The sequence below is a fragment of the Thunnus thynnus genome, chromosome 9 (assembly GCF_963924715.1).
Source record: "Thunnus thynnus chromosome 9, fThuThy2.1, whole genome shotgun sequence".
NCBI lineage: Eukaryota > Metazoa > Chordata > Actinopteri > Scombriformes > Scombridae > Thunnus > Thunnus thynnus.
In genome coordinates this window covers 24,683,391-24,711,004 of record NC_089525.1, presented here as the reverse complement: position 1 = coordinate 24,711,004, position 27,614 = coordinate 24,683,391, and the positions used below count along the sequence as shown (strand labels likewise).

General features: G+C 38.6%; 1 protein-coding gene across 2 annotated transcripts in view; it reads left to right on the top strand.

The window, feature by feature from the left end:
- slit3 (slit homolog 3 (Drosophila)) overlaps nucleotides 1-3,817 on the top strand; it is a 260,950-nt gene extending 257,133 nt beyond the window's left edge. For both annotated transcript variants that reach the window (XM_067599833.1, XM_067599834.1), the window contains 2 exons: nucleotides 322-527; nucleotides 630-3,817. In XM_067599833.1, the coding sequence (XP_067455934.1) occupies nucleotides 322-527; nucleotides 630-883 (460 nt within the window). In that variant the 3' untranslated portion in view covers nucleotides 884-3,817. The remainder of the gene's footprint in view (nucleotides 1-321; nucleotides 528-629) is intronic.
- Nucleotides 3,818-27,614: the final 23,797 nt, after the last annotated feature.

Sequence of the window (27,614 nt, the reverse complement as noted above, 5' to 3'; positions counted from 1 at the left end):
GTCAGTAGGGAAAAAAAAGCAAGCATGAAAATTTAATTAGCTGTCATAGCCAAAAGCAGTGGCCAAAGCATTTGATCATGCACACAGCAGCAGAGTTTCCCTGGTTGAGCTTTCTTGATCCAGAAAGTGAATTGTGAACTTTTTTATGGTGATTCTAATGGCATGAATATGGCATAAGAGTTTTTTTAGTCAGTGTTGGTTTCCATATCTTGAGTGCCCTTTTTATTCAGCCAGTTATAAAGCAATCACCAGTAAATACACACATCTACTCCAGGTGCCGCCCTCCTCTAACTTGTCTTCCCTCTCTCCTTCTCACTCCAGATGTGTCCATGGTCTGTGTGTGCCGAAGGGTCAGTCCTACAGTTGCCAGTGTAGTGAAGGCTACCAGGGCCAATTCTGTGATCGATGGCAGGAGCCTCCAGCATGCAGGGGGCACCGCTGCGGACATGGGGAGTGTCGCGTGTCAGAGGGAGGAGAGCCCATCTGCCACTGTCAGCCAGGGTACACTGGACCAACCTGTAACACAGGTAAGACAGATGAAATGTAAAAAGAGGGGATAGAGGTCAGGAGAAAATGATTTGAGAAATCTTAGTATATCTAACTTGTGTCCTTTTTCCACCAATGTCCAGAGGTGACATGTCAAGGAGAGATGGTGAGGGAGCAGCTGAAGCGCCACCACCCCATGAGAACATGCACATCCACCAGTAAGATTCCACGCATGGATTGTCCTCGATCCTGCCAGACGGCAGCGCCCCCTGGTGTTTGCTGTGGCGTCACCAAAAGCCGAAGAAGGAAGGTGGTCTTCCGCTGCACCGACGGCACCTCGTACTCCGAGGAGATGGAAACGGCCCTGGAATGTGGCTGCTCCAAGTGTCCGTTGTAACAGCACCGTAGTTTGTTTGTTTGTTTTGCAACACCCACTGCTGCCATTTTGTGAATTCTACTCGTCAAGAGGCTGTGTCGCTCTGAGATTTTTCCACGTTGATGAGCACCACCATTATGTGATTTTTTTTTTTTTTTTTTTACATGTTCAGTTTGATCGCTGCCAATTTGCTGCCAAGAGAAACCACAAACAAAACACAAATGGGACATGTGTGCGTGTTTTTTGACAGAGAGAAATATATTGTAAGATATAAGTGAGAAAAATATAGAACTTATTTTTATTATGGATTTTTTTTTTCTAAAAGATGATAAAAGGACTGATGAGTTGCTTTTTTAATATGTTGATTATATAATGTGTTACATAGTATGAAAAGTTATTTTGTACCTTGTAAGAAGAAAAAGTACACAACAAAATAGATTAACATTCCTTAAAAGTATATGAATTTATATGTATGTGTAAATCTATATAAATATATACCCTAATCCAATTAATTTTATATTTTCTAAGTGTATTTGCATGATGTTAATGTGAGTGCTGATGTGTGGGAGGCTTCGGACACTGAGAGAGGAGGGCTGCCTTGACGAAATGGCCCACCAAGAAGAGCTCCCTTGATTCCACAAAAAGGAAAAGGTGGCAGTTTTTGTTGCCCTCTCTCTTGGGGCTAAAAAGGAAACTGTACGTGCCTAGCTAACCTGCTTCACTATATAATGGACATCATCCTCACATGTGGGCTCTTTGACAAAACACAAAAGACTCTTTCCACAGAGATGATTTTAACAGGTTGTTCTGATGTTGTGTTATTCTTTAATTTGCTGTTGCACACCAGACTTGGAGCCACATGAGGTTTGACATGAAAATCTGACATTTGCTATTCATTAGGAGTTCATTATAAATCAGGAATTCCCATTCAAATCATCTATAGTTAAATCATATTGTAAATTTGGCATCAAGTGTGAGTCCAAACCAGCTTAAATGAGTTTTAAAACAAATACCAAGACATTCTCTGATGAGTTATGAGGTTCTGGTGGAAACAAGAAGCTGTTTTTAATCAACCAACCCATTCACATAAAGACATGTTTTTAAGAGTAACTTAATACCAGGCTGAAAAACTGTGTTTCACTGCCCTACAGCATCTGATTGAATGTTTCAAATGTGCATCCCTGCTGGGTGTAGTTAGTTGTGGTCAGGAGCGTGCTCTGTTGCATCTGTACCCACACCCAGCAGTGATGTCACAGTGTACTGACACACCCTTGAGTACACTTCTACATTCAGTCACATCAGCTGGTGTTACTGTAAGTTGCTCTTTAAATAGCTGCTCAATTTGAGGCAGGGAGGCTGTTTTGAATGAAGCCATTATGCCAAATTTGGCTGTATTTGCCTTAACAGTAAACTCCTGGATGTCAAGAAGAATTCTGATTTAAAGTTGATAACTTAGCTCAAGTGCCTTGGTATACAAATTCAAAAATGTTGCTGCTACTGAATGTTTGATCATGTTGGATGGTTAAAAGCATTGTTGGGTCACATGTGGCAGTTGTTTTACTCGCTATGAGGCTCATACAGTATATGGTCCACATATGAAACAACATCTGTCTCCATGACAACACAATCAAACTTCTACGACGGCTTTCTTCGTCACCCAAAGGGAATGATGCTGAAATAAATATTCCTCTGTCAGAGTCAGATTGTGTGGGCAGGGTCAATGAAATGTATAAATACTTCAAAGCAATTGTAACAACTCGATTTGGGCCAAAAACTAGAGAAGCCTTTATTATGATACATTCTTTATGGTATAAATGATTTGTGCATCACTGTCCCTTACCTAGAAACCATATCTTCATGGCCTTATGTGGAATGTGAAATTGCGGCATCAACAAAAATAATTTTTTTCCTCTTGCAGTGTTGATGTGTGATGCATTCAGTGTGTTATATGATGATATTACATGATGCAGGATTGATTATTTGGTGGACCATGATGTGCTCTAAGGTGCATACAGGAAAACTGATATTTTCATAGAGCTTGTACTTCATGGAGATGTAAGAGATCAACTCATGTTTTAAATTTAAGGTAAAGCTTTTTAATCATTGGTTAATGTTTTCAGTTTCTGCATTGACAGTGTCAAGTGGAGCTTAACAAAGTGGCTTGCAGTTATTAATGACACATTGCTCCTGTCTGATCACAGTAAACCTCCACGTTACCAACTCAGTTGCCTGCTACATCAATGTAGTTTCTGTAACTCTGTTAGATAAAAGAATCTGGACGAAGCTTCCACAACACAACTGTGCCAGAAAACATTTCCACATCGTTACAGTTTTTAACCGCCCATAGATGACTAACACAATTAAAAGTATAGCAAAAGACTATAATGTAACTACTACTGTATTGTTTACTTTATTGTTGCTTTGTTTACAATAGGTGCATTTTTACAGTCACAGCTGAAACACTTTTACAGTTAATTTGCAGCTATCTTATTCTGGGTTTGAGATACATATCAGTATTATCCTTTTTGGTCAGTGTCACAGTTTTACTCTTTCCACACCTTTTGCTCATTACACCTCATCTTTCTTATCACGTCTTTTCTTTGCACCTCCTCTTTCCCTTCCTTTGTTCTTTTTTTCCCCAAGTCTCTGTCAATGATGTCCCATTGATTTTCATTTCTTAACTTCCATTCCCATTTTCACAACAATTCAAGTTTTTATTTGCTGCCCCATCTGTCTTTTTCTTTTTCATCCACCTTTCCTGATCCTTAAGGTTTAGTTCTTCATTGTGAACAAAATAAAACACCCTAGTCACTGACAATTTTTAAAAAGCAGTCAGTTGTACACTTTTGCAAATGTTTGACATTCTCCAAATCTGAGGTTTAAAAAACATGAATATGTGAGTGATGATAATGGATACTTAGGTTGAATGTTAAAATTAAACTACCATTGAAACTATACTTATCTTCCATGTCTGAGTTCTTGAAAAATGAATACTCCAGTGGAGGACTTTCACTAAAATTTCTGTCAATTCCTGTCATTTGTCAGCAGATTTGATAACAGACCACTGAGTCCTACATCCAGCTCTGGTAGTTCTTAGTTGCGGCAGGTTGAAAAAGTCAGGCTTTCCCAAATATTTTTCTGTTTGTACCTTTGATGAAGTAACTAATTTAATATTTTGTCTATGATAACCTTATGCTCTAAACTAAAACTGTTCTTGCTCAAAATAAAAAACAACTTTTTTCAATAGTTTTTCAATAGTCTGGAACCATTTTCTTTATTCTAGAGCTCTAATATGCCTTACTCTGTTTTACTAGATACTGAGATAATTTCTTGAACAGGAAACTGTGTTGTGAAGACAGACATATCCACTGTGTAAGTTGTCTAAATAATTAAAAATATTAAAAAAAAATTATACAGCAGTACTTCTTCTTTCAAATCCTAAAATTGTCTTACTGAATATTTGCAAACGTTTATTGACCTTTTTAATAAGCTTTTGATCTGTTTTCAACTAAATGGAGGATGAGCGTTGACAAAATCAAAAAAACAAAAACATTTTATATGATTACAGAAATATTTACAGTTCTGTGAGATAAATATTGAAAGCCAAACTAACAAAACATTTCAAACGTTTGAGTCAGTGAGAAAAATTGCACTGCCTTGATTTTGCTATTTCAACATAGTTTGGCTCATAAGTAGTAAGGGCAATCCTGAGACACTCATGCAACTTCTCATTGGTCATGGGACAACAAAATCGTTAGCTTTGTCTTGAAGGCACAAAGCCTCTCAACCAAATCAGCGATAGATTTTCCCCGCCCCTGCACTTCCAGATTCAAAGTGTTCAAGTGTCCAAAAATGTCACACAGAAAGTGGACTTCTGCCATAAACTGTTCATCCAACATGCGCTCCAAGAGGTTTGTTGCCCGTTTGTTGCCCGTTACACGTGTGAAGGAAAGACACAATCTCCTGGCGAAGTTGACAGAAACAGTCCAGACCCTTTTCTTTGCTGAGCAATCTGACGTCGTTATGTACAAGTAAGTCAGTGTGTTCGGCAAAGGTGTCAGGTAGCTGACGGAAAAGGCGATGTTTGGGCTGGAGGTTGATCGAATAAAATTCACAATGTTCATAACAGTGTCCATGGTGTTTTTCAGATCACCACTGAGCTTTGCACACAGCAAAGACTGATGAATGATACAGTGTAAAAACTGCATATGTGGGGCTATAGCTGATAGCCTCGCCACTAGCCTTTGCACTCTACTGATCATAGTCGGAGCGCCATCAGTAACCAACAGGCAAACTTTTTGTAAATCCAGTTCATGCTCATTAAAAAACGAGACAATCTTTTGAAAAATCACTTCACCTGTAATGTGTCCTTCCAACAGAATAAGCCCCAGAAGTTCTTCCCAAAAGCACACTCCGTTGAAAAACCTGACATAGATGCATAGCTGGGCCATGTCGGTACAATCAGTTGACTCGTCGACAGCGATAGACATAACCTCTGCTTTTTGAAGGTTTTCCAAAAGCTTTCTTGAGACATCCTTTGCAAGTAGTTCCACTCTGCGAAGACTTGATGTGTCCGAGAGAGGCACTTTTTTAATGGCTGAATTGATGCTTTCCTTAACTTTTTCATCAACAACCATTTCATCAATGACAGCAAGCATGCAATCTCTGAAGGTTTTCACCTTGGTAAAAGGCCTCTTCTGTCTGGTTAGTGTCCAGGCTACATGCAGGGATGCTATCATGGCTCTCTCTTGTTCCGTGCAAAAGCGACCAAGGGCCACTTGATTGAAAAGATGCTAGCAGTCCCTGTAATTTTCTTCTCTGTTCCTCCGAGCCCTCTGCAAAACTGGCAGAAAACGAGCCATGATTTGACTTGTAGTGCCTCTTCACGTTTTATTCTTTCATCACAGCAATGCATGCATTGCACAATAAAGACACTGGTTTATTACTTGTTGCAGCTGGTTAAGTGAATAAATACTTGTCAGTCCATTCGTTTTGGAATTGGCGATTTTCATCAACTTTACATAGCTTCGACAGAGACATTTTGAAGCTTGCTGTTGACTAACATGAGTTTCTCTGTAGCCTGCCAGCCCAGGGCGCAACTTGACTGAGTGAGCAAATGGCAGGTACAGAGCGGGTGTGATACTTCTTCTTTTTTCTGTTTTATGGCGGGTGGCAACCAGCACATTACCGCCACCCACTATGTTGGAGTGTGAACCATAGTTATCTGTCCCCTTGAACAAACAAACACAAGAAAATAAAAATATTTTTACCATGACAGCCTGATTTGCAGGCACCTTCTTGCGGGCCATAGAAAAAATCTATATCCAGCTCGCAGGCCACTGGTTGAATAGGTCTGCCCTAAAATGTAGTCGCGTTATCTCTCTGGAACCAAGTCAAGCCAGTACTCCTTCACTACTAAAAATAGCTATCAACATCATTTAAAAAAAAAAAAAAACCTTTGTCAGTGCCGTGACAGCCCTGCCTTCTCCTCTTAAAAACTGAGTTTCTTCAAATGAATGAAACAGTGCCCCTCTGGGTTTTAATGGCTAGTAAATGTCAGCCATCCTGTGTGGTCAAACATGATATTGCACCCTTACCGAAATCCTCTGAAGTCAAGGCAGGTTAGGACGACAAGTATCAAACAAGCAGATGCTGATGATTAAGCCACTGCAAAACTGTGAATGGAAACATTGCTGGTAAAGAAACTCTGAAGTGAATTGTGAAGCCAGTCATACTCTGGCCTCACAATAGACAATGGAACGTTAATATCTTCCTCTTTATGAAACAACTGAGAGTTAGCTTGTTTTTCAGTGTTGCTAATGATCTCAGCTCTGTGTGTTTAGCAGACTGATTAACTAGCAGCGATGGAGCTGTTGTCTGTAAATTTATCCACCACAACTGTCAACAACTGAGTTGTTCAGTTTCTTCACGAACTGATCAACAGAAAGGTATAATCATAAATGAGCTATATTGCTATTGTTAAGTGTATGAATGCAAGAAAATACACTACCGCCCCAGGAAAACTGCAAAAACACTGGTGCAATCCAGTAGTTGGTATGAACAAAAGGGGTCAAAAGCAAGATTGCATGGTAACCTAACCTGCTGCCACTTTTTATATGCACTATTGCATGTTGTCATTAATGTAACCATCACAGTAACAGCAGGCCTTTAAGCATTAAGCAGAGAAACAGACTTTATGAAATGTTTGTGAAAAATGGGAATGAATGCCCATTCAACATTAATATTGAATTCAAATTTAAATAAACTTTTTTTTCCAAGTCCAAGGTATGTTTTCTAGATGATTCTTCTGCTTGGTGAGAAAAGAAATGATAAGATTAAGAAAGTAGCCACGAATCAAATTGAAAAACAAATTTAAAGATATATATTTTTTTTAATTTTATTGATCCTTTTGATTGTCTATTAATCCAAGCAGTGACTGGCTGGTTGACACAATGACTGACATCAACATCTTATATGAGTACAGTTGTCAAATAAATTATGTGAACATCTTGTGGTCCTCAGTATCTAAAGTCCATTGAGAACAAGGCTTCCCCAGAGTAAAAAAAACTGATCTAGTCAACAAACATTGGGCTTGTTTTGAATAAACACAATAAACTTCATCCTTTTTTTGTTAATTAAACACACAGACTGCAACTTACCAAAAGATGGCAGCAGTGTCAAGAAAGATATGACTTGTGTTATCCTGTGAGTGCAGAATGTAGTACAAGTAATTTGACTGATGCTTTAATTAACTGTAAGTATTCTTGAAATATATATTTTAGCATAGATGGCCCAATGGGAGTCAAACTGCACATTCTTAAGTGTCACCATAAGTCCTCACTATTATTAATGTGTTGCATTTATCCCAAAATAAAAGGACTGTTTGGATTTCTCATATGTGCAGCATTTCACTCTTACCTTCTTAAAATGCTCTGTCTGAGGCCTGGACTTTGTTAGGCACATCCTTATGACAAATTTATCAAATTACCACCTAATACTCAGGTCAAAGTTTTTACTATTTATTGTAACAGCAATTCACAGTTTATTTTGTCAGTGTGGTTCCGCTCATGCAAAGCTCATGAACACAATATCTGGCAGAATCTAAGATACACAACTTTTGATTGACATAAACACATTTTGAAAAGAACATCCAAAATTCACTTAAATTTAAATAGCAATACATAAAGCAGCAGGTCAGGCAGAGTATGTTAAATCTGCTGAAAACAGGCAGTGGTGTAGCAGCCAGGATGTTCAGCATTGATGCATGCAGATGAGCCTGGTGGTAGACATAGGTTGTGGTCATGTATGATTGGACAGTATATAGAAGGTGTGAGGGCGGGGAGTTGACATGTCGAGGAACTAAACTCTGAAGAAGATTCAACAATTTTCAGATGCTTCATTGTCACTGATCAGTGTCTGTGATACAGGTAAATTGGCTTTTTATGATTTGCATCATTGGTTAGACAAATTTGTCAACTTATAATAAACAGTAAAATAATCTTAATCAAATGGTTTGTTTCTGTTTTTGCAGAAAGTACTAAGAAGAAGAAGGAAGAAGTCGTTGCAATTTCACTTTAGAACAGGTCTGCATCTCTTTTTTTCTCTTTACTAATGTCACAGTGTCAGTAAGTATTCAGGGCTTCTGTCTTGTGGTTGTGGTTTTTTGCATTTTTGCTGCGCTGATTTTACTGCAGGTCTGCAACTCATTGCTATTAGACATAGTTTTGACATGTGGCTGTATTTCTATGAATATCACTTCAGTCAACTCTGGTCACAGCATTGTATGGTAACACTGGTTGACCCATAGATGCCTTAATGACATTCAACATACAAAAGTTATCTTTACCAGACTGGTCTACTCCCAAAAATAAGTAAATCAGGAGGCTGATTACAATATGGATAACACCCATTCACTGTCATCAGAGCCTCCTGAAACAGGCAACAGGCATTCTGAGCAGGAAAATGGCTAAAAATGTGGATTTCAGGTACTCCAGTGTGTAACTAAGTGTCTACAGCCATGCTAGTGGCTCTGTGAGACTGTACTTAGGAACAACATTGCTTTGCATGCTGATGTTAAGCAGGTTTATTATTGTCACCAACTTAGTTTAGAAATGTCGTAAGATATTTAACTACTCATTTAATAAACCAAAGATATTGGACAAACTGAAATTTTGACCTGATGGTGGCATTAGAAGAGAGATTAGGGTAACACCAGTGTATTTACAATTCATCTTGAGGGGGACGTGAATGTTTGTGCCAAATTGAATGGCAATAGTTGCTGAATCATTTCACTTAAAGCCATAAATGCCAACCTCATGGTAGCACTAGAGGAAAAATCAGGGGATCACCAACGTCAGTAGGGATCATGAATGTTTTCAAAAATCATGGTAATCCATCTAATAGTTTTTGAAATATCTCAGTCTGGACTGAAGTGATGGACCAACCAACAAAACAACATTGCCATCCCTCAAGTCATGCCGCTAGAATGGCTAAAAGTATTGCTTTTCCTGCCTTTTCTCCACCAGGGAATCATGAGGATCCAGTTTGTCTGTTTGCTGCTGGTGCTGCTCTCTGCCGCTGTGCTCTCTCGGAAAGGAAAAATCAACAATCGATTCAACAAGTTCAAAGTTCAGCATGTCATTGACCACATGACTGTCGACGAGTGTGATGATGTGATACAAAAAAGGAAAATCTCCACTAAAAAACTGTGTAAGAAGACCAACACCTTCATCCAAGCTAACATCGACACAGTCAAAACAGTCTGTGCGGGTGAAGGAAAGCCATATAAGAAACAGACCTTAAGCCTTGAACAATTTGACATTGTTGTCTGTAAACTGAAAAAGAGTGCCAAGTCTCGAGGGTGTCATTACAATGGTGAAGCCTTGAACCGGAAAATAATAATCAAATGTGAAAAAGGCTTTCCTGTGCACTATGGCGGAGACATTCGTTATTTTGAGAACTGATTCAACAGCTGATGTGTATTTCAATTGCTCATTAAATAAAATGCATTTAACAACTTATGTTTGTGTCTCTGTATAATGCATTCATGTGTAATAGTGGAGTGAAGTGGAGTTATGGATAGCATTAGAAATAATTTAGAATGGGAATAGTATGATTGGTGTATGATTGAATAAACTCCAGAACAGCTAATAAATACACCCTGAGGTGAGATTGTTTTGTCAGCTGCAGTTACCAAGATCAAGAAATAACTTTGCATGACGCAAATTTTATATGTTGCTCCAAAGAATACTTAATTTTCTCCACTCCCAAAACATTTGACTTTAATGAATTTTGCTAAATTATATTTATCTTTTTAGTTTTATTTCACAATAAACATTAAACTTCTGTTATTAAAACTGAGGGAAAAACTCAACAAAACCCCACTTATCTGCATTCAAAGCATAGAAACATTGTGAGTCTACATGGTTCTGGGTCTGATGGGTACTACCAAAACACACAGCCACCCCACAGTGGTCCTCATGGAATTTAATAGGATGCATTTTGGTACATCAGCCAAGAGAGTTTGACATTCATGCTGCAAAGATTCTGCCTCAGTATAGTGCTATAACACTGGGAACATCTCTATGGGTCAATTATATACTGTAAATTAAAGTAATTAGTGTATTACATGAAACATGTGGATGTTTTGTGTTGTCTGTTACACTCTGTCTACACAGAGCTCTGTTAGAGGTATCTGCCTATGTTCATCTTAATTTTTAAAGAGAAGAAGAGTTTAACAGTTTTCTGTATATTTGGCCACAACAGCCAAAAGCTGTCAGGTATTTTGTTTTTCCCATATACTCAAATCAAACACGAGCACATTCATTTAATGCACTCCATTTTGTGCATTAAAATATTGTCAGTATCATTTAGTTTCATTAAAATTAACAAAAGATTTTAAAAATATTCATTAAATATAATGATGAAAATATATCTATTTCCATCTTTCAAATCTCACAGCACTGTGCAAAAGTTGTCTGCCTAACAGCGTGGGAAAGAAGCAAAACCACGTGCAGCAGCTACACTGACACATAAAAGCTGTGGCTGGCCATTTCTTAGTAACTGACCAAACATCGAAAGACTTATGACTCAGAGCAGGTATGACCAGTGTTCCACAGGATGTAGCAGGTTAGACATGCAAAAGAAGAGTAACCACTAATGTTCTCAACTTGTAGTTGTGGACCAGATCTTAACAATAAGTGATGCATGAAGCCACCTCTAAAGAAACTCTTTAGAAAGCTTTAAACGATTACACAAACTCCTCTGAAATGCTATTTCTTGCCTCCACATCAGGCAAGAGGGTTAATGACTTATATACTCTCTATAGAAGTGATGCTACATAATGCTACATGCATGATTAGAGGTGGCATACTGAAGCAGACTCTGTCCATTTGTATGGTGTTTGTCCCCCACCTGGGGCCATATCCATGACCTCATGGTTTTTGACTGCCTGTGTTCCGGTATCTATTTGCGCGAATCTGGTACCTCTCCTGGTATAAAAACAAAAACAATAAAATAAAATAAAATAATATATATATTTTAATTTACAGACCAATTTTCATGCAATTTCATATTTTTTATTAGATAACATTTATTATTTAAAAGTTGGCAGATCTAACTGTTGGTGCAAGCGAAAAAAAATTTAACAATCAATATTATTTCTTAACCTTAGTTCTTACAAGGTAGGTTGAGTGGGGAAATGTTTTCTCTCTTCCAATGATTGTATGTAGGGTTTCCCCTCAGAAGCTGATGAAGTGGTTCCACCAAATTTTAAAGGCCTTAAGATGTTCAAATTTGATGTGTTAACAGGGTATTTTCTATCATTAAGATGTACAAATTTGACGTATTAATGCAAACCCTGAACTTAATGTTTTGGTCCAGTCCGCATTCCATACACGTCATTCAGGCCTACAGAGAATACAGAGATTCAGATGTAAAAGACAGTCGTTATGAACTGAAGGAGCTATTTGTTGCTGTCAATAGCATTCTTATATAAAGTGCTGAGTATGAGCATAGATTTTCTCAAATTAACTTGATTTGCACCCAAAACCATGCTTCTCTGCACACACCCACCATATCAAATTTGAAGTCACCAAAGATGGTGGTGCACACTGTTGCAGCAGCTCCAAGCTCTCCTCTGCACAGTGTGTTTTTATTACATCTTTCTCTTATATGTTTAGTTCTACATGGATATCAGTCAATCGCTGTATAGTACAGCCGATAAGAACTCTTGAATATTTACCATACGAACAGAGATGTTGTGGAGTTCCCATAGAATTTTCTCACTCCACTGGACCAGGACCCTGGGCTCACCTGGAAGCTAACCCTGGACAGGAGGCATCGTAGACGGCATAAAGAGTGGGAGCAGAAGCCTGAAAAGCAAGCTGGGCTAGGGCTAGACTAAAGACTGCACCATTCAAACTATCGCTTCCCAGTATCTTCCTCACAAATGTCCGATCCATCTCAAACAAAATGGACGAGATCAGACTGAGACTCACAGCACATAAGGATTTATCAGACTGTTGCACAATGATATTCACAGAAACATGGCTGGATCATAACACTCCTGATGAAGCTATGGAGCTGGCAGGCCGGACTGTCTATACAGCTGATAGAAAACACCATTCTGGTAAGAAATCTTATGCATCTATATCAACAACGCTTGGTGCACAAACTCTGTCATCAACAACAGACATTGCTGTCCCAATCTGGAATATTTATTGCTAAAATGCAGGCCTTTTCACCTACAGAGAGAATTCTCCATTCTCTACATCATGGCAGTCTATATACCACCAAAAGCTAACATCACGCTAGCACTAACAGAACTGCATGATGTTATCAATAAATAACTTTGTCTTGCTGCTCATTCTGATGGAGTGTTTATTGCTGCTGGCGATTTCAATCAAGCCAACCTTAAGACAGTTTTCCCCAAGTTTAGCCGGTATGTGAATTGCAAACACCTTAGGCCGGGTTTATACCAACCTCACAGGGGCATATAAGGCATACCCTTGCCCCCACCTGGGACTTTCTGACCACCTGGCCTTATTTCATCCTCATTTCATGTCCTCATTTCAGCCTACAAACCAATAATACAAACATAAAAAACAACTGTCAAAACAGTGAGTGTGGCCCATGGCAGCTAACTTCCAGCTCCAGGACTGTTTTGCGAGTACAGATTGGAATATGTTTGCACATATAGCATTATCACAGGACACAGGAATTAGTATAGAGGAATATACCGCCACTGTCATGGATTATATCAAATACTTTGTGGACGATGTCACCAGCCATGAAGACATTTGTGTATTCCCGAATCAAAAGCGATGTCTGATGTCTGCTCAGGGCTCGGGATGCCGCCTATAGATCCAAAGATGCAGCACTGTACAGCAAAGCCAGGAGAAACCACAGAAAGGCATCAATGCTGCTAACAACAAACATGAACAACAAATTGAGACATTTTTCAACAATGCCAACAACCCACAACATGTGTGCAAGGGGATTAGGTCCATCACAAACTACAAAGGGAAGACCTCCCACCCTGTAAACAGTGAGGCAGCACTAGCAAAGCAAATAGATCATCGTACGATACTATTTACACTGCTCTCCATACAGTTCTGGAGCATGTGGAACAACCCAACACCTATGCTAGGATGCTCTTTATCAACCATAGTCCAGCTTTTAATACTACACAATAGGCTGGTCACCAAACTACACATTCTGGAACTCAATGCACACACCTGTAACTGGATTTTAGACTTCTTGACTGCCCAGATGGTCAGACTGGACAAGTACACCTCATCTACCCTGACCCTGAACACAGGAGTACCACTCCTCTACACCCTCTTCACACATGACTGTGTCCCCGCTTACTCTACCAACTCCATTGTAAAGTTTGTGGATGACACTACAGTCATTGGATTGATAACAAAGAATGATGAAACACTATACAGAGAAGAGGTGCAGAGACTGTACACATAGTGCAATAATCACAACCTGTCACTCAATATCAAAAAAACCAAGGAAGTGATCGTTTACGACAGGAAAGCAAAAAAGGACACGCCCAACTCCACAGAAATAGAGACACTGTGGAAAAGGTCACATGCTTTAAGTTTTTGGAGGTGCACATTACAGAGGAGCTCAGCTGGATCACCCACACCTCTGTGATAGCAGCGCCTCTACTATCTAGGATATTAAAGAGAACTAGTCTACACCAAAAACTACTTGTGAACTTTTACAGTGCTATTGAGAGCATACTGACATACTGCATGACAATTTGGTATGTCAACTGCAATCACGCCGAATTAAAATTTCTCCAGCGGATAGTGAACAAAGCACAGGATTTTATCGGGACACATCTATCGGACTTGGACTCAATCTACACCTTACGATGCCTGCAGCGGGCTCACAGTATCATTAAAGAATCATCCCACCTGAGTCATCACCTGTTCAACCTCTTGCCGTTTGGAAGGAGATTCAGAAACATTGCAGCTCGGACTTCCAGAAAGAAAAACAATTTCTTTCCCACAGTTGTGGCCCCACTAAACAATGCTGCTTCTATCCCTATCCCCTCACCCCCCCGTGTGCAATAACTGGAGCAAGCCCAGTGCTTTTATATACTTTTTTAATGCACTACACGTACCCTGGGTTTGCAATAACTGGAGCACAAGCCCAGTACTTTAATATACTTTGCACTTTATGTATTTTATGTAACAGTCTAATGTTTTAATGTTTTTATGTCCTTTTATTACTTTTTTATTTTGTTACATGTTCTACACACTTAGAGGGTTCTGCAATTTCGTTGTCTTGAACAATGACAATAAAGCCACATGCAGCAGCTACACTGACACACAAAAGCTGTGCCTGGCAATTTCTGACCAAACACTGAAAGGCTTATGACTCAGAAAAGCCATGACCAGTATTTGACAGCATGTGAGAAAGGTTAGGTTAGACATGCAAAAAAGAGGCGCTACTAATGTTCTCAACGCGTGGTTTTGGGCTAGGAGGTTTGGTGGTTATGATCAGTGTCACACACTAAGCCACCTCTAAAGAAAGTCTTCAGAGAGTTTTAAACCATCAAACAAAGCCGTCTGAAATGCTGTTTCTTGCATCCACATCAGGCAAGAGGGTTAATGACTTCTGTACTCTCTTGGTCTATTGATTTTACATGATGCTACATGCATGATCAGAGGTGGTATACTGAAGCAGACCCTGTCCATTTGTATGGTGTTTGTTCTCCACCAGGGGCCATATCCGGGACCTTGTGGTTTTTGACTGCCTGTGTTCCAGTACCTATTTCTCATCTCATGGTCTAAAAACGATAATAATAACATCAAATAAAATGAAAAAAATATATGCTTTAATTTACAGACCAATTTTAAAGCAATTTCATGCTCTTCATTAGTTAAGACTTATTCTTAAAAAATTGGGAGATCTAACTGTTGGTGCAAGTGAGTGCACTGAGCGAAAAATTGTTGCATAACAAGGCCAATGTCATGTACACAGACAAAAAAAAAAAAAAAAAGCCAAAACCTGCTGCAGTCAGACCACTGAAGCATAGAGCATCAGAAGTGTGCAACTGCAAAGTAGAAGTGTCAAAAAGAAATTAAATTTGCTATCTTTTTTCAAAACAAAAGTAGTCTCATGATGCTTCTAAATGAGTCAGGATGGCCACAATGACACACGGGGGCGGTTGCAGTGGTAATGCTAGCGAGCAAGAGCAGCTGCAGGAGGCTACCACAGCAGCAGCTAGCCAGAGTCACTGACAGGAGCAAGAGGATAGGCCAGTGCGCTACACTGAACTCAGCCAGAGGGGAAACGCACAGTACTGGCCCGAGGACACAATATATGGAGAGACTGAAATTGAATTGCTGTGTCAGTGCTTTGACATTGACAGCCTGTGTGTAGGGAGCGCAGATTGGACCAAAATGTCTAGGACTTTACAACAGTAAGATACAGATTAAGGTTTGTTAAGGTTTTATTCAATGTGGCCTATGAAACTTTAATAAATTGAAGAATCCAGCAAGCGCAGGTATACCTATATGGAAAGAAATACATTTAAAAATCCCAAGTAGCTCCCAGCATTTAACATTTGCTATTTTTGTCTGGTTGTTGCAGGTCATGTAAGCACTTTTTAAAATATTTTTGTGAATGAATCATGAGTTTAAAATGGATACTGTACTGTTGAGTACAAGCTGAGTCACGTAACATTAGCTCGCTAATGGGCAGCAGGGGTTAGCTGCTTAAATGATCAGCCTGGCTAACGCCTAACATTAGAGCTTGCAGTATAGCACGCAGTTAACGTTAGCTTGACTATTACCACAACTAACCATCTGTGGTGTAGAGACTGGCTTAATCACTGTCTGGAAATGTGCATGTTACTGGTTAAAGTCACTTTAATGAAGTCTCTACACTCTCTTTGTTTACAGTCCATGTAAAGCAATAATAAATATGTATTATGAGATTGTCACACCACAGAAAAAATGTGTAATTAACCAATCAGCCAAATCGTAATGTCAAATTGTTGTTTTTTTCAAGGAAAGGGCACCAAAGTTCAGTGCACTTAATGCTATTCACTTCTCTGCTGAAAAGTCTTTGGTGGCTTTATTGTGGCCATCACCCTTGCCTCTCACGCCGCGCTTTTTGGTGAAGTGCTGCCCGGCAAATGCTCTCCCTCTGGCTGGGGACCAGCTGCACAGCCGGTGCAGAAGCGAAAGTTGCTGGCAGCTTCCCCTGTTAATGGATGATTCAGCTGGGTTTGAAATAACTCCTTGAGCACTAATGTTGACCGAAAATGGCCCCATTCACCGGTAACGATGGATTATCCGAAGTGAATCTCAGTTGTCTCTGATGAAAGGTGTTTACACCAGGTGTAAAAATAGTAACTATGAGTGCAATGCACTCTAGTTTATATAGTGTTGGAGGGGTCAGGCTAGTAACCCATCTATGTCATTGAGCCACCATTTCAGGCCAGCCCAAAAAAATCCTGAACACAGAAATGGTGAAAAACAGTTTAACGCTGTAACTCCACAATTCAGTACTACATACAGATGGGAGACAAATTTAGGGAAAAACTAGTACAGGTCCGAATGCTTGACCCCTACAGTGAGGGGATCTGGAGGCACTGTTATGCTTTGGGGGGCAATCTACTGGCATGGTTTGGATCCCCTTGTCCTCTTTGAGGGAAGGATCACTGCAAATCAATACAAAGTTGTTCTGAGTGATCACCTTTATTGTATGATGAAACATTCCTATCCTGATGGGAGTGGTCTCTTCCAGGACGACAATGTCCCAATTCATAGGCCTTGAGGGGTCACTGAATGGTTTGATGAGTATGAAAATGATGTGAATCATATGCTATGACCTTCCCGGTCAACAGATCTCAACCCAATTGAACACCTATGGGAGATTTTGAACTGACGTGTTAGACACCGCTCTCCACCACCATCATCAAAACACCAAATGAGGGAATATCTTTTTGAAGAATGGTGTTCATTTCTCCAGTAGAGTTGCAGAGACTTGTAGAATCAATGCCAAGGCTGAGGAGCACCATGAGATCTGGTGACTGTGAAGGCTGTAGTGTATGATTCACATCATTTTCATACTCATCAAACCATTCAGTGACCCCTCATGCCCTGTGGATTGGTACATTGTCATCCTGGAAGAGACCAGTCCCATCAGGATAGAAATGTTTCATCATAGGATGAAGGCGATCACTCAGAACAACTTTGTATTCATTTTCAGTGACCCTTTCCTCTAAGTGGACCCAAACCATGCCAGCAAAATGCCCCCCACAGAATAGCAGAGCCACCAGATCCCCTCACTGTAGGGGTCAAGCACTCAGACCTGTACCGGTTTGTCGTTTAAAGTCACTTGTATGTAGTTCACAGTCTTTTCACATGTTTTCAGCAATTATTTTCTAACATGTATAATGTGTTAAATAGAAGTCTCTTGTTTTCTTTTACACTAACTTTAAATTTAAAATATGTTATTAATCAGGAAGGGATCCAGCTTAATTCGACACATTAATGATATAATTTGCAACTAATTTAATATAGTTTCAGCTGTCAGAGTTGCTCTGCTCCCATGTTACTGAATAGATATTTTAAGTAGAGCTGTTTCTGGCTAAATTACCCCAAGACAGCGATGCCTATTATCACAGATCACTAACACAATGCACATGTGTACAGATGATCAAGGTTAATGGTTTTATTTGAGTTGTTTTTGTCATATTAACTGTGTGTCTCTCTTCTTTTCTTTCAGTTCTCTAGATTCAGACACTACAGCAGCACCCCTGAACAGAGCGGTTGAACAGCGACTCTCAGTGGCAGACTGGTACAACTGTAGCTGCATTTTTTTAAAATAAAAACAATAACAGAGAGCAAAATCACAATTCTTTTTGTTTTTATTTCACACTTGCTATGGCAATGAAACACAGGTTTCCTGTGCAAATAAAGCCTGTAAAGCTCCTTTGAACTGAACACTGAATTGATAGAGAAGGAATACAGGATTGAGCACAAATGTCCCTGTCTGGTTCTTGGTTTCTAGCACAGATTTTCTCTCTTTTCCACAAGAGTACTTTGTAGGTTTAAATTGCTGGGGTCAATTTGACCCCAAACATAAAAGATGACTGTTTATTTGAGTAATATTTTATTAATAGCTGGGTTAATTTTGATTTTGACACAACAAAAGATGCAATAAAAGTGCTAAAGATCACTGTCTTTCATCCATAGTTCACAGGGTCTTATAGGCATAGCCTATTCACATTGTTTAATAAATTGTTTATAATTGTTTGATAAATAAATTTGATTTAAACATTACATAAAACATTTAAAAGAACTGGCAACCTTTTAAAGACTCACTGAATTAAATTTATATTGGCCCATTTTTAAAATCTATGTATATTTTTTTAAATCGTGTGCTACTTCACGGGAAAAAAACGACAAGAAGACCAACTTCTGCTGCTAAGGTCACGTGATTTCCTGGCAATTGCAGAGGTAGAGGTCCAAGATGTCTGCCTCTGTGTTTGCTATTTTGTCTGCAGCTAGGTAATCTTGGGGTGTTTTGGACAACTGGATATGGTAAGCATACATTTTTCTATTAATAGGCCGCTGTTTCATGTGGTTTAATTGGGCTGCTGTGCCAATCTTTGAATACTAATGGAATTTTAGAAAGCTTTGTGTGATTCTTTATTGTGAACTGTGAAGTATTATTGCCTTACTATTTTAGACCTGTTGTGAAATGAATTGCTCACTGCAAGTGCTGTAAGCCCCACAGTTAAGCATGCGGTGTTGGGGGCATTTACCTGTGTTGTCCAGAGTAGCCTAAAATAATTTTAAACTATTGCCATAACATTTATATCATGCAAATTATTTGAAATTGAGGCCTGTAAGCCCCACAGCTTAATAAGCGGGCATTTGTGTACATTGCTTGTTCTTTTCAGCTCTCATGCACTTTGCGTTCCGGCACCACCTGATTTACAAATTAAGCACAAGTACTGGGACCTGATATCAGCAAGATGTGCAAGAAGGAAAGAGTTAGTCTAAAGTTGACCTGAGTGTGATGTCAGAGGAATTCACTGTGTGAATAGGGTATATTCATTAATAAAAAAGAACAAAAAACTTTATGCCTCATCAATGCAGTCAATTCCACAAGCATTCTTTATTCAGTGTTAGTTTCCATATGATGAGTGTCAGTTGCCATTCTGCCATTTATAAAGCAATCATCATACATCTACTCCAAGTGCCCACCGCCTCTACTCCCACCTCCTTCTTCTCAGACCACAGTGTGACCCTGTGGTTTAAATGGGCTAGAACAACTTCCATCCCCTATTTGTTAAATCAAGAAACCATCTGCTTCCTACCAGAAGATGGCAGCAGTGTATAGTCAGAGAGGATTATCATATACAGAGCAACACAACAATTTTACATTTTACAATTTTATATTTTACAACATATATTTTAGCATAGATGGACCAATGGATTCAAAGTGCACACCCTGCAAATTAGATGAAGTCCTCTTTCATCCTTACTTTGTTAAGTAAAGATGAGGATTACTGTTGTTGACATCATTAACAAAAGCCAAAGCAATTTTCATTCACTCACCACTTCATATTCCATGCTGAACACATTCCTGGTCGTCATAACGTTATTGCAGGCTCGCCAACCACACTAGCAATCAACTCTTTGTACTCCATTTCAAACTAGATTCATATCTAAGTCTTTACAAGCTTGTATGTTACATACAAATCCAAAAATCTCAAAATTCTTCCTCATTCGACCCATCCTACATTACAGAGTCCGGTCATGTTACAACTTGATTCTGGTTCCATTCACACCGTCAGCAAGTCCTTATCATGTCCAGTCATGTCCGATTTGTTTTCCGGTCACTCATTCTCGGAGGAGCCACGTCTGCCTCAAGCTGAGGAGTCCCAGAACATCTCATCAAAGCCATGGGTCTTTGGTCCTTCCAAGTTTACCAGTCATACATTCCCTCCAACCTGCAATGCTCAGTTATCACTGAATTCCTATGAAGGTTTTTTGGGGTCCGCTGAGCCTGGGAGCTGCAGTGTATCCTGACGAATCACCACACTGCAGCCCAAGTTCATAATTAGTAAATGATCATTCACATTTCATTGAGTTTGTGGCCCTTGCTCGTGAATACAACTTTTATTTGGCAGTGTGCAATTCTCTGAAACTACTTCGAGCTTGACACAGACTGTCCCTAAGCTCACAACCACCCCAGCACAACCTAAAATACACATATTAAAAGACACAATCAAAATTCACATAAATGTACATGCATGAGGAGTTACGTTTCCTTAATTAATGTGAAGAATCACTTCTTGTCATGACCAACCATACTGCTGCATGTGTGTAGGTTTTAAAGACTTGGTTGTACTCAAATCAAGTGTCTAGAGAACATGTTGCTAATTCCTTATTACAAATTTTTTTCAAAACTGTAAAAACAGTTTTGCCTTTGCCCAGTTTAACAAACTGGCAACGTGAATTTCCTCCCCACAATGTGGTCAGGCCAAGAACCCAAAGGTCAAAACAACTGCTATAAATGATTTGACAGATTACAGAAAACATCACTGCTAACCACTGCCACTGTGTTTGAGATACAGGTAAATATGCTTTTTATGACATAGTACGGTTTAATAGGCTATGCTGAAGACAAACTGGTTGACTAATAAATTGATTGATTTTCTTTAGCTGCAAAGTAAGTAAAGAAGAAAGGACTAATAACGATTCTACCTTACTTAAAAGGTTTGCTTTTCCCATTACTCTCTCTTTATTATCCAGCTATCATGCAGGACTTTTATCTCATGGCTTAATATGCCAGTAGATTTCACCCTCAGTGAAATCTATGAAGAACTAAATTTATAATACAATATTGTGTCAGTATTCACAATATTTCTATGGAGCCCCTAAGATGATATTTCACTATGTAGTGATGTAGTGTGCAATAGATATTAAGATCTTTTTTTTAAATTTTGACTTTGGGGTAAAGGATGTTTTATTGTGTAGAGCAAAATGATAACATTGGTGGTGACAATGACTATTAATCTTCAACATTCAGGAATATGTATTAAATATCACATTTTATTTACAAAACGTTTGTAAACTAACAAACTGATCACAATATGAGCAAAATTCAGTTATTACGACCACAGCCTCATGAAATGTATGCATATACAGTACTGTGCAAATATTTAAGGCACTAAAACTAAAGTGAAATAATGCCATGAATAGTTTTTATTTATCAGTTAACTTCATACAAAGTTCAGTAAACAAAAGAAACCTAAATGAAATCAATATTTTGTGTGAGCACGCTTTGCCTTTAAAACAACATCAGTTTTCCTTGATACACCTGCACACAGTTTTTCAAGGTACTTGGCAGGTCGGTTGTTCCTGCATCTTGGAGAAGTTACCACAGTTCTTCTGTGGATTTAGGCATCTCAGTTGCTTCTGTCTCTTCATGTAATCCCAGACTGACTCTATGATGTTGAGATCAGGGCTCTGTGGGGGCCAAACCATCTGTTGCAGGACTCCTTGTTCTTCTTGTTGCCAAAAATAGTTCTTTATGACTTTTGCTGTATGTTTGGGGTCATTATCATGCTACAGAATAAATTTGGAACCAATCAGACGTCTCCCTGATGGTATTGCATTATGGATAAGAATCTAAGCATTTAAAGTGCCTAAAACTTTTGCACGGTACTGTACAATGTGTTAAATCAGTATGGATCTCAAAAAGAGTTTGCACAATAGCAAATTGTTTCACAGTACTCACCTATACTGCCATAAATTCTGTCTTTTTTTCAGAAAATCATGAGGATCCAGTTGGCTTGTTTGCTGCTGCTCTTTGCCACTGTGTGCTCTCAGGATGCAAGTGTCTCTCCCCGTTACCGAAAATTTATAGAACAGCATATATCCGGGCAGATGAGTGCTACCAGGTGTGATGATGTGATACGAAGTAGAGGCATCACCAAGACCAACAGCAATGAGTGTAAGGAGACTAATACCTTCATCCGAGCCACCACCAACATAATCAAATCTATCTGTGGGCAAGCAGGAGAGCCATATGGTGAAATGACTAAAAGCCTCCAACCCTTTGACATTGTTGTCTGTACGCTGAAAAACCAGCAAGCCAGAAAGCCCAAATGTCAGTACCGTGGTCAGGCTCGCACAAGGAGAATTGCAATCAAATGTGAACAAGGCTTTCCTGTGCACTTTGACAGAGACATTATACACTTTGACAACTGATTAAACAGCAACTGTGTGCTTCAGTATCCTGTTAAATAAAATACATTTAACAACTTACAGTTGTGTCTGTTTTACTGAATAATACAGTCTTGTTAGTGTATCTGCTTGATTGGGTTTTTTTTGGCAAATAATACAGAGAGATTGAAAAATAATAACGCTAAGTGTGCAGAAGGTCATAAAAGTGAAGGAAATGGCACAAGGTTTAGGTTTATCAACAAATAATATGTCTCCACTCAAAAATGATTTAACACGGTATTGATACTTTTACTTATCTTTTAGTGCAAGCATTAAAGCTGCACTCATCAATATTTTTTTATTAACAATAGGTCAAATGACTAGGTATATGTGAAAGAGGTTGCTGGTAGTGATGAGCCCACTCATCTGACTAGTTACCCTCAGCTCTACGGAGAGTTTTAGTGTCTTTCAACTTCACTATTTTGATTCTCAATACTCTCGTCAACCTTGTTTCCAGCTGCAACACACATATGTTTTCAGTAACAAAGCTCTGATGGTCCCACTGTCCCTCATCGCTACCTCCTCAACACTAAACAGCAGACAGAAAAAAAGGAGAGTGAATACTGGACTTTGTTCATCATGCGACCAGAACCACATACAAAAAAATGCTATTGCTGCTTTGTGTCTGCTGGATATGTAAATATAGAACTGTTTCCTAACAACCTCAACAGAATTTATTAATATGCCAGTAAATGGCCAAAAATATTTTATTGCTGTTGTAAAGTGCTGTTATCAAAAAAGATGAGAAAAGAATCAGCTTGTCATGATGACACTCGCCTTGTCTCCCTTTCTCCCCATTTAACATCACAAACTCTCCCTAGCCACTGCATTTTCATGGACCTTTGCAGCCCTCATCTTTCCACACCTGCACCTTAGTTGTCCTCAGAGAGTTTCTGACACCTGCCCCTCATTACTCCTTTAACAGTTTTGTTACTCCAGTCACTTTGTAGATTGTTTATGTTTCAGTCATGGCTGTATTCCTGCCATTACTATATACATGTTACCTGTATATCTGCCTTCTCTTATAAACTTGCCTATGATCTGTTCCCTTTGTTTTAACTTGCTGCTTTTCTGTGACCTTCCTTCCTGCCTCTGCCTTTTAAACTTGTTTTTAATCTTGTCAGCCTTCTCATTGCCACCTGTAAGCTTGTTTTTTGACAATCCATAGTAGTAAAATCCCTCTAATTTCACCTGCTCTGTTAGCGTCTGCGTGTGAGTCCTCCTACCTGTACATTGAACTACAACACAGTAGAATCCCCTTCATTTTGTTGTCTGATCATATTGCAATCAGAGGAATGTTTACAGTCCACTGGGTTCAAGGATTCCTCAGAATTGAAAGCTGGACTATGATCAACAAATATTTGGAGCATTTCGAATGAAACTGCTGCCTTGATTCTGCATTTGTTAAACTTTGCATCACCTCCCCACCTCACCAAAAGATGGAAGCAGTATAATGAAAGAGAGGGCTGTTTGTGTCTACTATTGTAAAAATGCAGAATGCAAAGACATCAAAGTTGAAAGGCCAAAATGGAACTACAGAATCAACTTGAGTAAAGAAAGATATTTACTTGTAGCGGCTCATTCAAACTCCCACTAAAAATCCCAGTGTCATTTACACTCATGGAAATAGAAATGATCAATGTGAAGAGAGTCCTGAGGCTTGTTCTCCACAGAAATGTGTCTACAGCTTCTCTAAGAACATCAGCTCCTCTGATTCTAGGACTTACTACTGTGCTGTGGCCACATGTGGGGAGATATTATTTGGAAATGGAGCAAAACTGGACATTGAAGGTACCAGTTACCATATACAGTAACTGTCATGTAAATTAGATATTTTGCATATTTAGTCATTCTGTTAGAAGTTTAATCCCTCAAACAAATATTTAGCACCTTACCAAGACGAAACATCAAAGATTAATGATATTCTGTTGTTAATCATTAAATTTTGTTGTTTCTTCTTTTTCTTAATATTTCAGAAGCCAACATGTGGTCATGTCAAGGAGCCAATATAATTCTGTCTCTGTTGTGTGCTGCTTTGGCTATAAGTGTGATTGTTTCAGCCTTACTGATTTACGCCGTCAAGAAAAAAAAGTGTTATTACTGCAACGGTAATACAACTTATACTCATACCTCACACTATCAAACAGTATTCCTCTATGGCTGATTAACATTAATGCTGTGTGTTCTATTACTGAACATTTTTTCATTTTACAATCCAGATGCCCTGCACACAAATGCTGTAACAGTCAGTGGTGATCTACACAATCAGCAGGTATTGGATTTTAAGATACAGTATGGTACTAATACATTTTTAAAATATGTTTTTATTATTTTTTTAATGTGCATTTATACTGACATTTTTCATCTCACAACATTGTGCCGTATATCTTTTCAGGTAGCTAGGGACACGTGGCTTTATTCAACTGCCATCCTTTCCGTGATAAAAGTTGGCAGTGGTGGAGAGAGGGATGCGAAAACAGTGAAGAGAGAGAAGATATATGCTGCTGTCAAGGTTTTAGGGTTGAATTAAAATTCAAACTCTGGGTTGCTTAGCGTTGATTATCATTGCATGTTGTAATTGATTGTCCACAACTGTGTGTTTAAGTCAAAGATAAGTACATTCATAAAAATGTTGTGCAGCCATTACTTGGTGTAATAGAATATTATAAGTTTTCTTTGTTTGTAAATGGAAAAAAATAGACGTGAAAACATAGATCAACAAGTTCTTGTCTGTTTCTAGTCTCTCAGCACTGTTTAAAGGCCATTTGCGTGTCTACTTTTGAAACAAAAAGCAAAACCACATGCAGCAGCCACACTGGCCAACACAGGCTGCGGCTGTTATTTTTTTGACATTTGACCAACGACTGAACATTTGCTCAGAATAGACCTGACTGTATGCATCAAAAGGATGTGTGCTAAGTTCAGAGGTGCAAGAGCCACAACAGGCTCACTTTAGTTTAACTACTTTTGTGTTAGTTTTGCCTGCCTGTATATGTACTAATTCATAGTAGAATGAACTGTCAAAAAAAGAAATTGTATTTGATTAAACCATATGTAATCAAAATCTAAATATTGGTTTAAATTGTGTTTTCATTAAACAATAAATTCTCAAGTCATCTACAATAGTCAAGTCATTTACAATTCATTCAAGTTCACACTCACATCTATTTCATACAAGTAATTAAGACTCTTAAATTGACTTTCTGCATGCTTTTGGATTGTGGTGGAAAACATCCAAATAACTATACAAACTGGACCATGTCTGAGATTCAAATCCATATCTTCTTTCTTTGAGACATTACAAAAAACAACGTTTGTTGGCTGATAGTTTGGGAGTATTATTGTTGTAATACATTTTCAAAATGATAATAAGGTTTTATGTGATAAGAGATTTTACTCATAGCATGTTAACAGTGAGCATTTTGTTCTGCAGAAATTACCATCAGTGTTTACAGCTAATTAGTCTGGCTTTTAGTGTCTAGATTAAAGCCATAAAGTTAAATATAAACAAGTAGTTTTGGTATTTTCCAGCTGTAATTCATGTTTATAACCCAGAGGGAAATATCTATGTTTCCCTGTTAGCATATTACCTTCTTACCACCCCTCCATTTCCCTCTTTTCCAAATATCACCCAATATTTCATTTATGCACTGATGTCCCCCCCTTTTTTGAGTATATTATATTTATATAATCTGATTATTCTGAGCAGATTAATCAATTGTTATCCCCATTGTTTTCTCACTACACTGTAATTTCAAGAGAAAACAAACAAACAAACAAAACTTTACAGAATCATTCCAGGTATGCAACAACATGACATAAAAAAGGCTAAATTATACATTCTGACTTTACAAGGATCACCTTTATGAACCATTAAACACTTGAACAGCACAGATGTAGTGTGAGAAACCAGGTATACACATTATAGCCTCAACCAAAACCCCCATTACTTGAGCTTACTTGATTTATTATATTGACATTACATGAATGTTTAGAGTTCAGTGGGTTCAAAGCTTCTCTAAAATCAAAAACTAAACCAGTCCAGAAACATTTCAATTACTTTGAATGAACCTGTTGCCTGCTGATTTCTGGTTCCTCTCTTCATCTGCTTTCCACCAGAAGATGGCAGCAGATTAAAGTGAGAGACAACTATTGGATTAACTAAATGTATACACAGACTGTATATTAAAGTTGGGTGGGCTTTGAAGCCTTTTCCACACATAAACAGCAACAGAATCTTTGTGCTGGAATGAATCTGTTTTCTGATGGAGAGACTGAAGATGCTGCAGTAGCATCTTGGGCAGTAAGTTGACAATCATTAAGTTGACAACTGCCCATGAAATAACTTGACTCATGATGACTGAAAAGCTCATTTGCCATTATTTACTTTCCTATTTAACTGAGATACATGAATCACAAAAGAGTCTTTATTGGGTAGGTTTTATTTAGAAGGCCTTAGTTATATTTATTATGTGACAATATGTTTAAAAGACCAGTGTGTAGGATTTAATGGCATCTAGTGGTGAGGTTGCAGATTGCAACCAACTGAATACCTACAGTGTGATCAAAGTCAAAGTGGACATCACACAGGAAAATGGTCATTAATATAATGTTATTTTCATGTGGTGTTATGTTCTGCCTCTTCAAAGGTGTGAAGGGCCTTTAAAGAAACAACAGATGAGCATAACAGCAGGAGTTGGTTTCCAAATGTCTTAAGGTTAAAATAGAGTTATAGTAATGGAATAAAAACACTGTTTCATGTCTACATGTCTACTCATACTTTCCCTCTGTGAACAAGAAATCTGCTTAGAGTGTGTTAATTATAACTATGACATATATGTTTTCATGACAGGCGATGTGAAACCAAGTGTGTGCAAAATTGGAAAGATTTGGTTGAAATCACTTCCGCTTTGGTGATACGCTTGAAAGCCAACATGATGATGGACCAATCAGATTATTTTAAAGCTGCTCCCTCC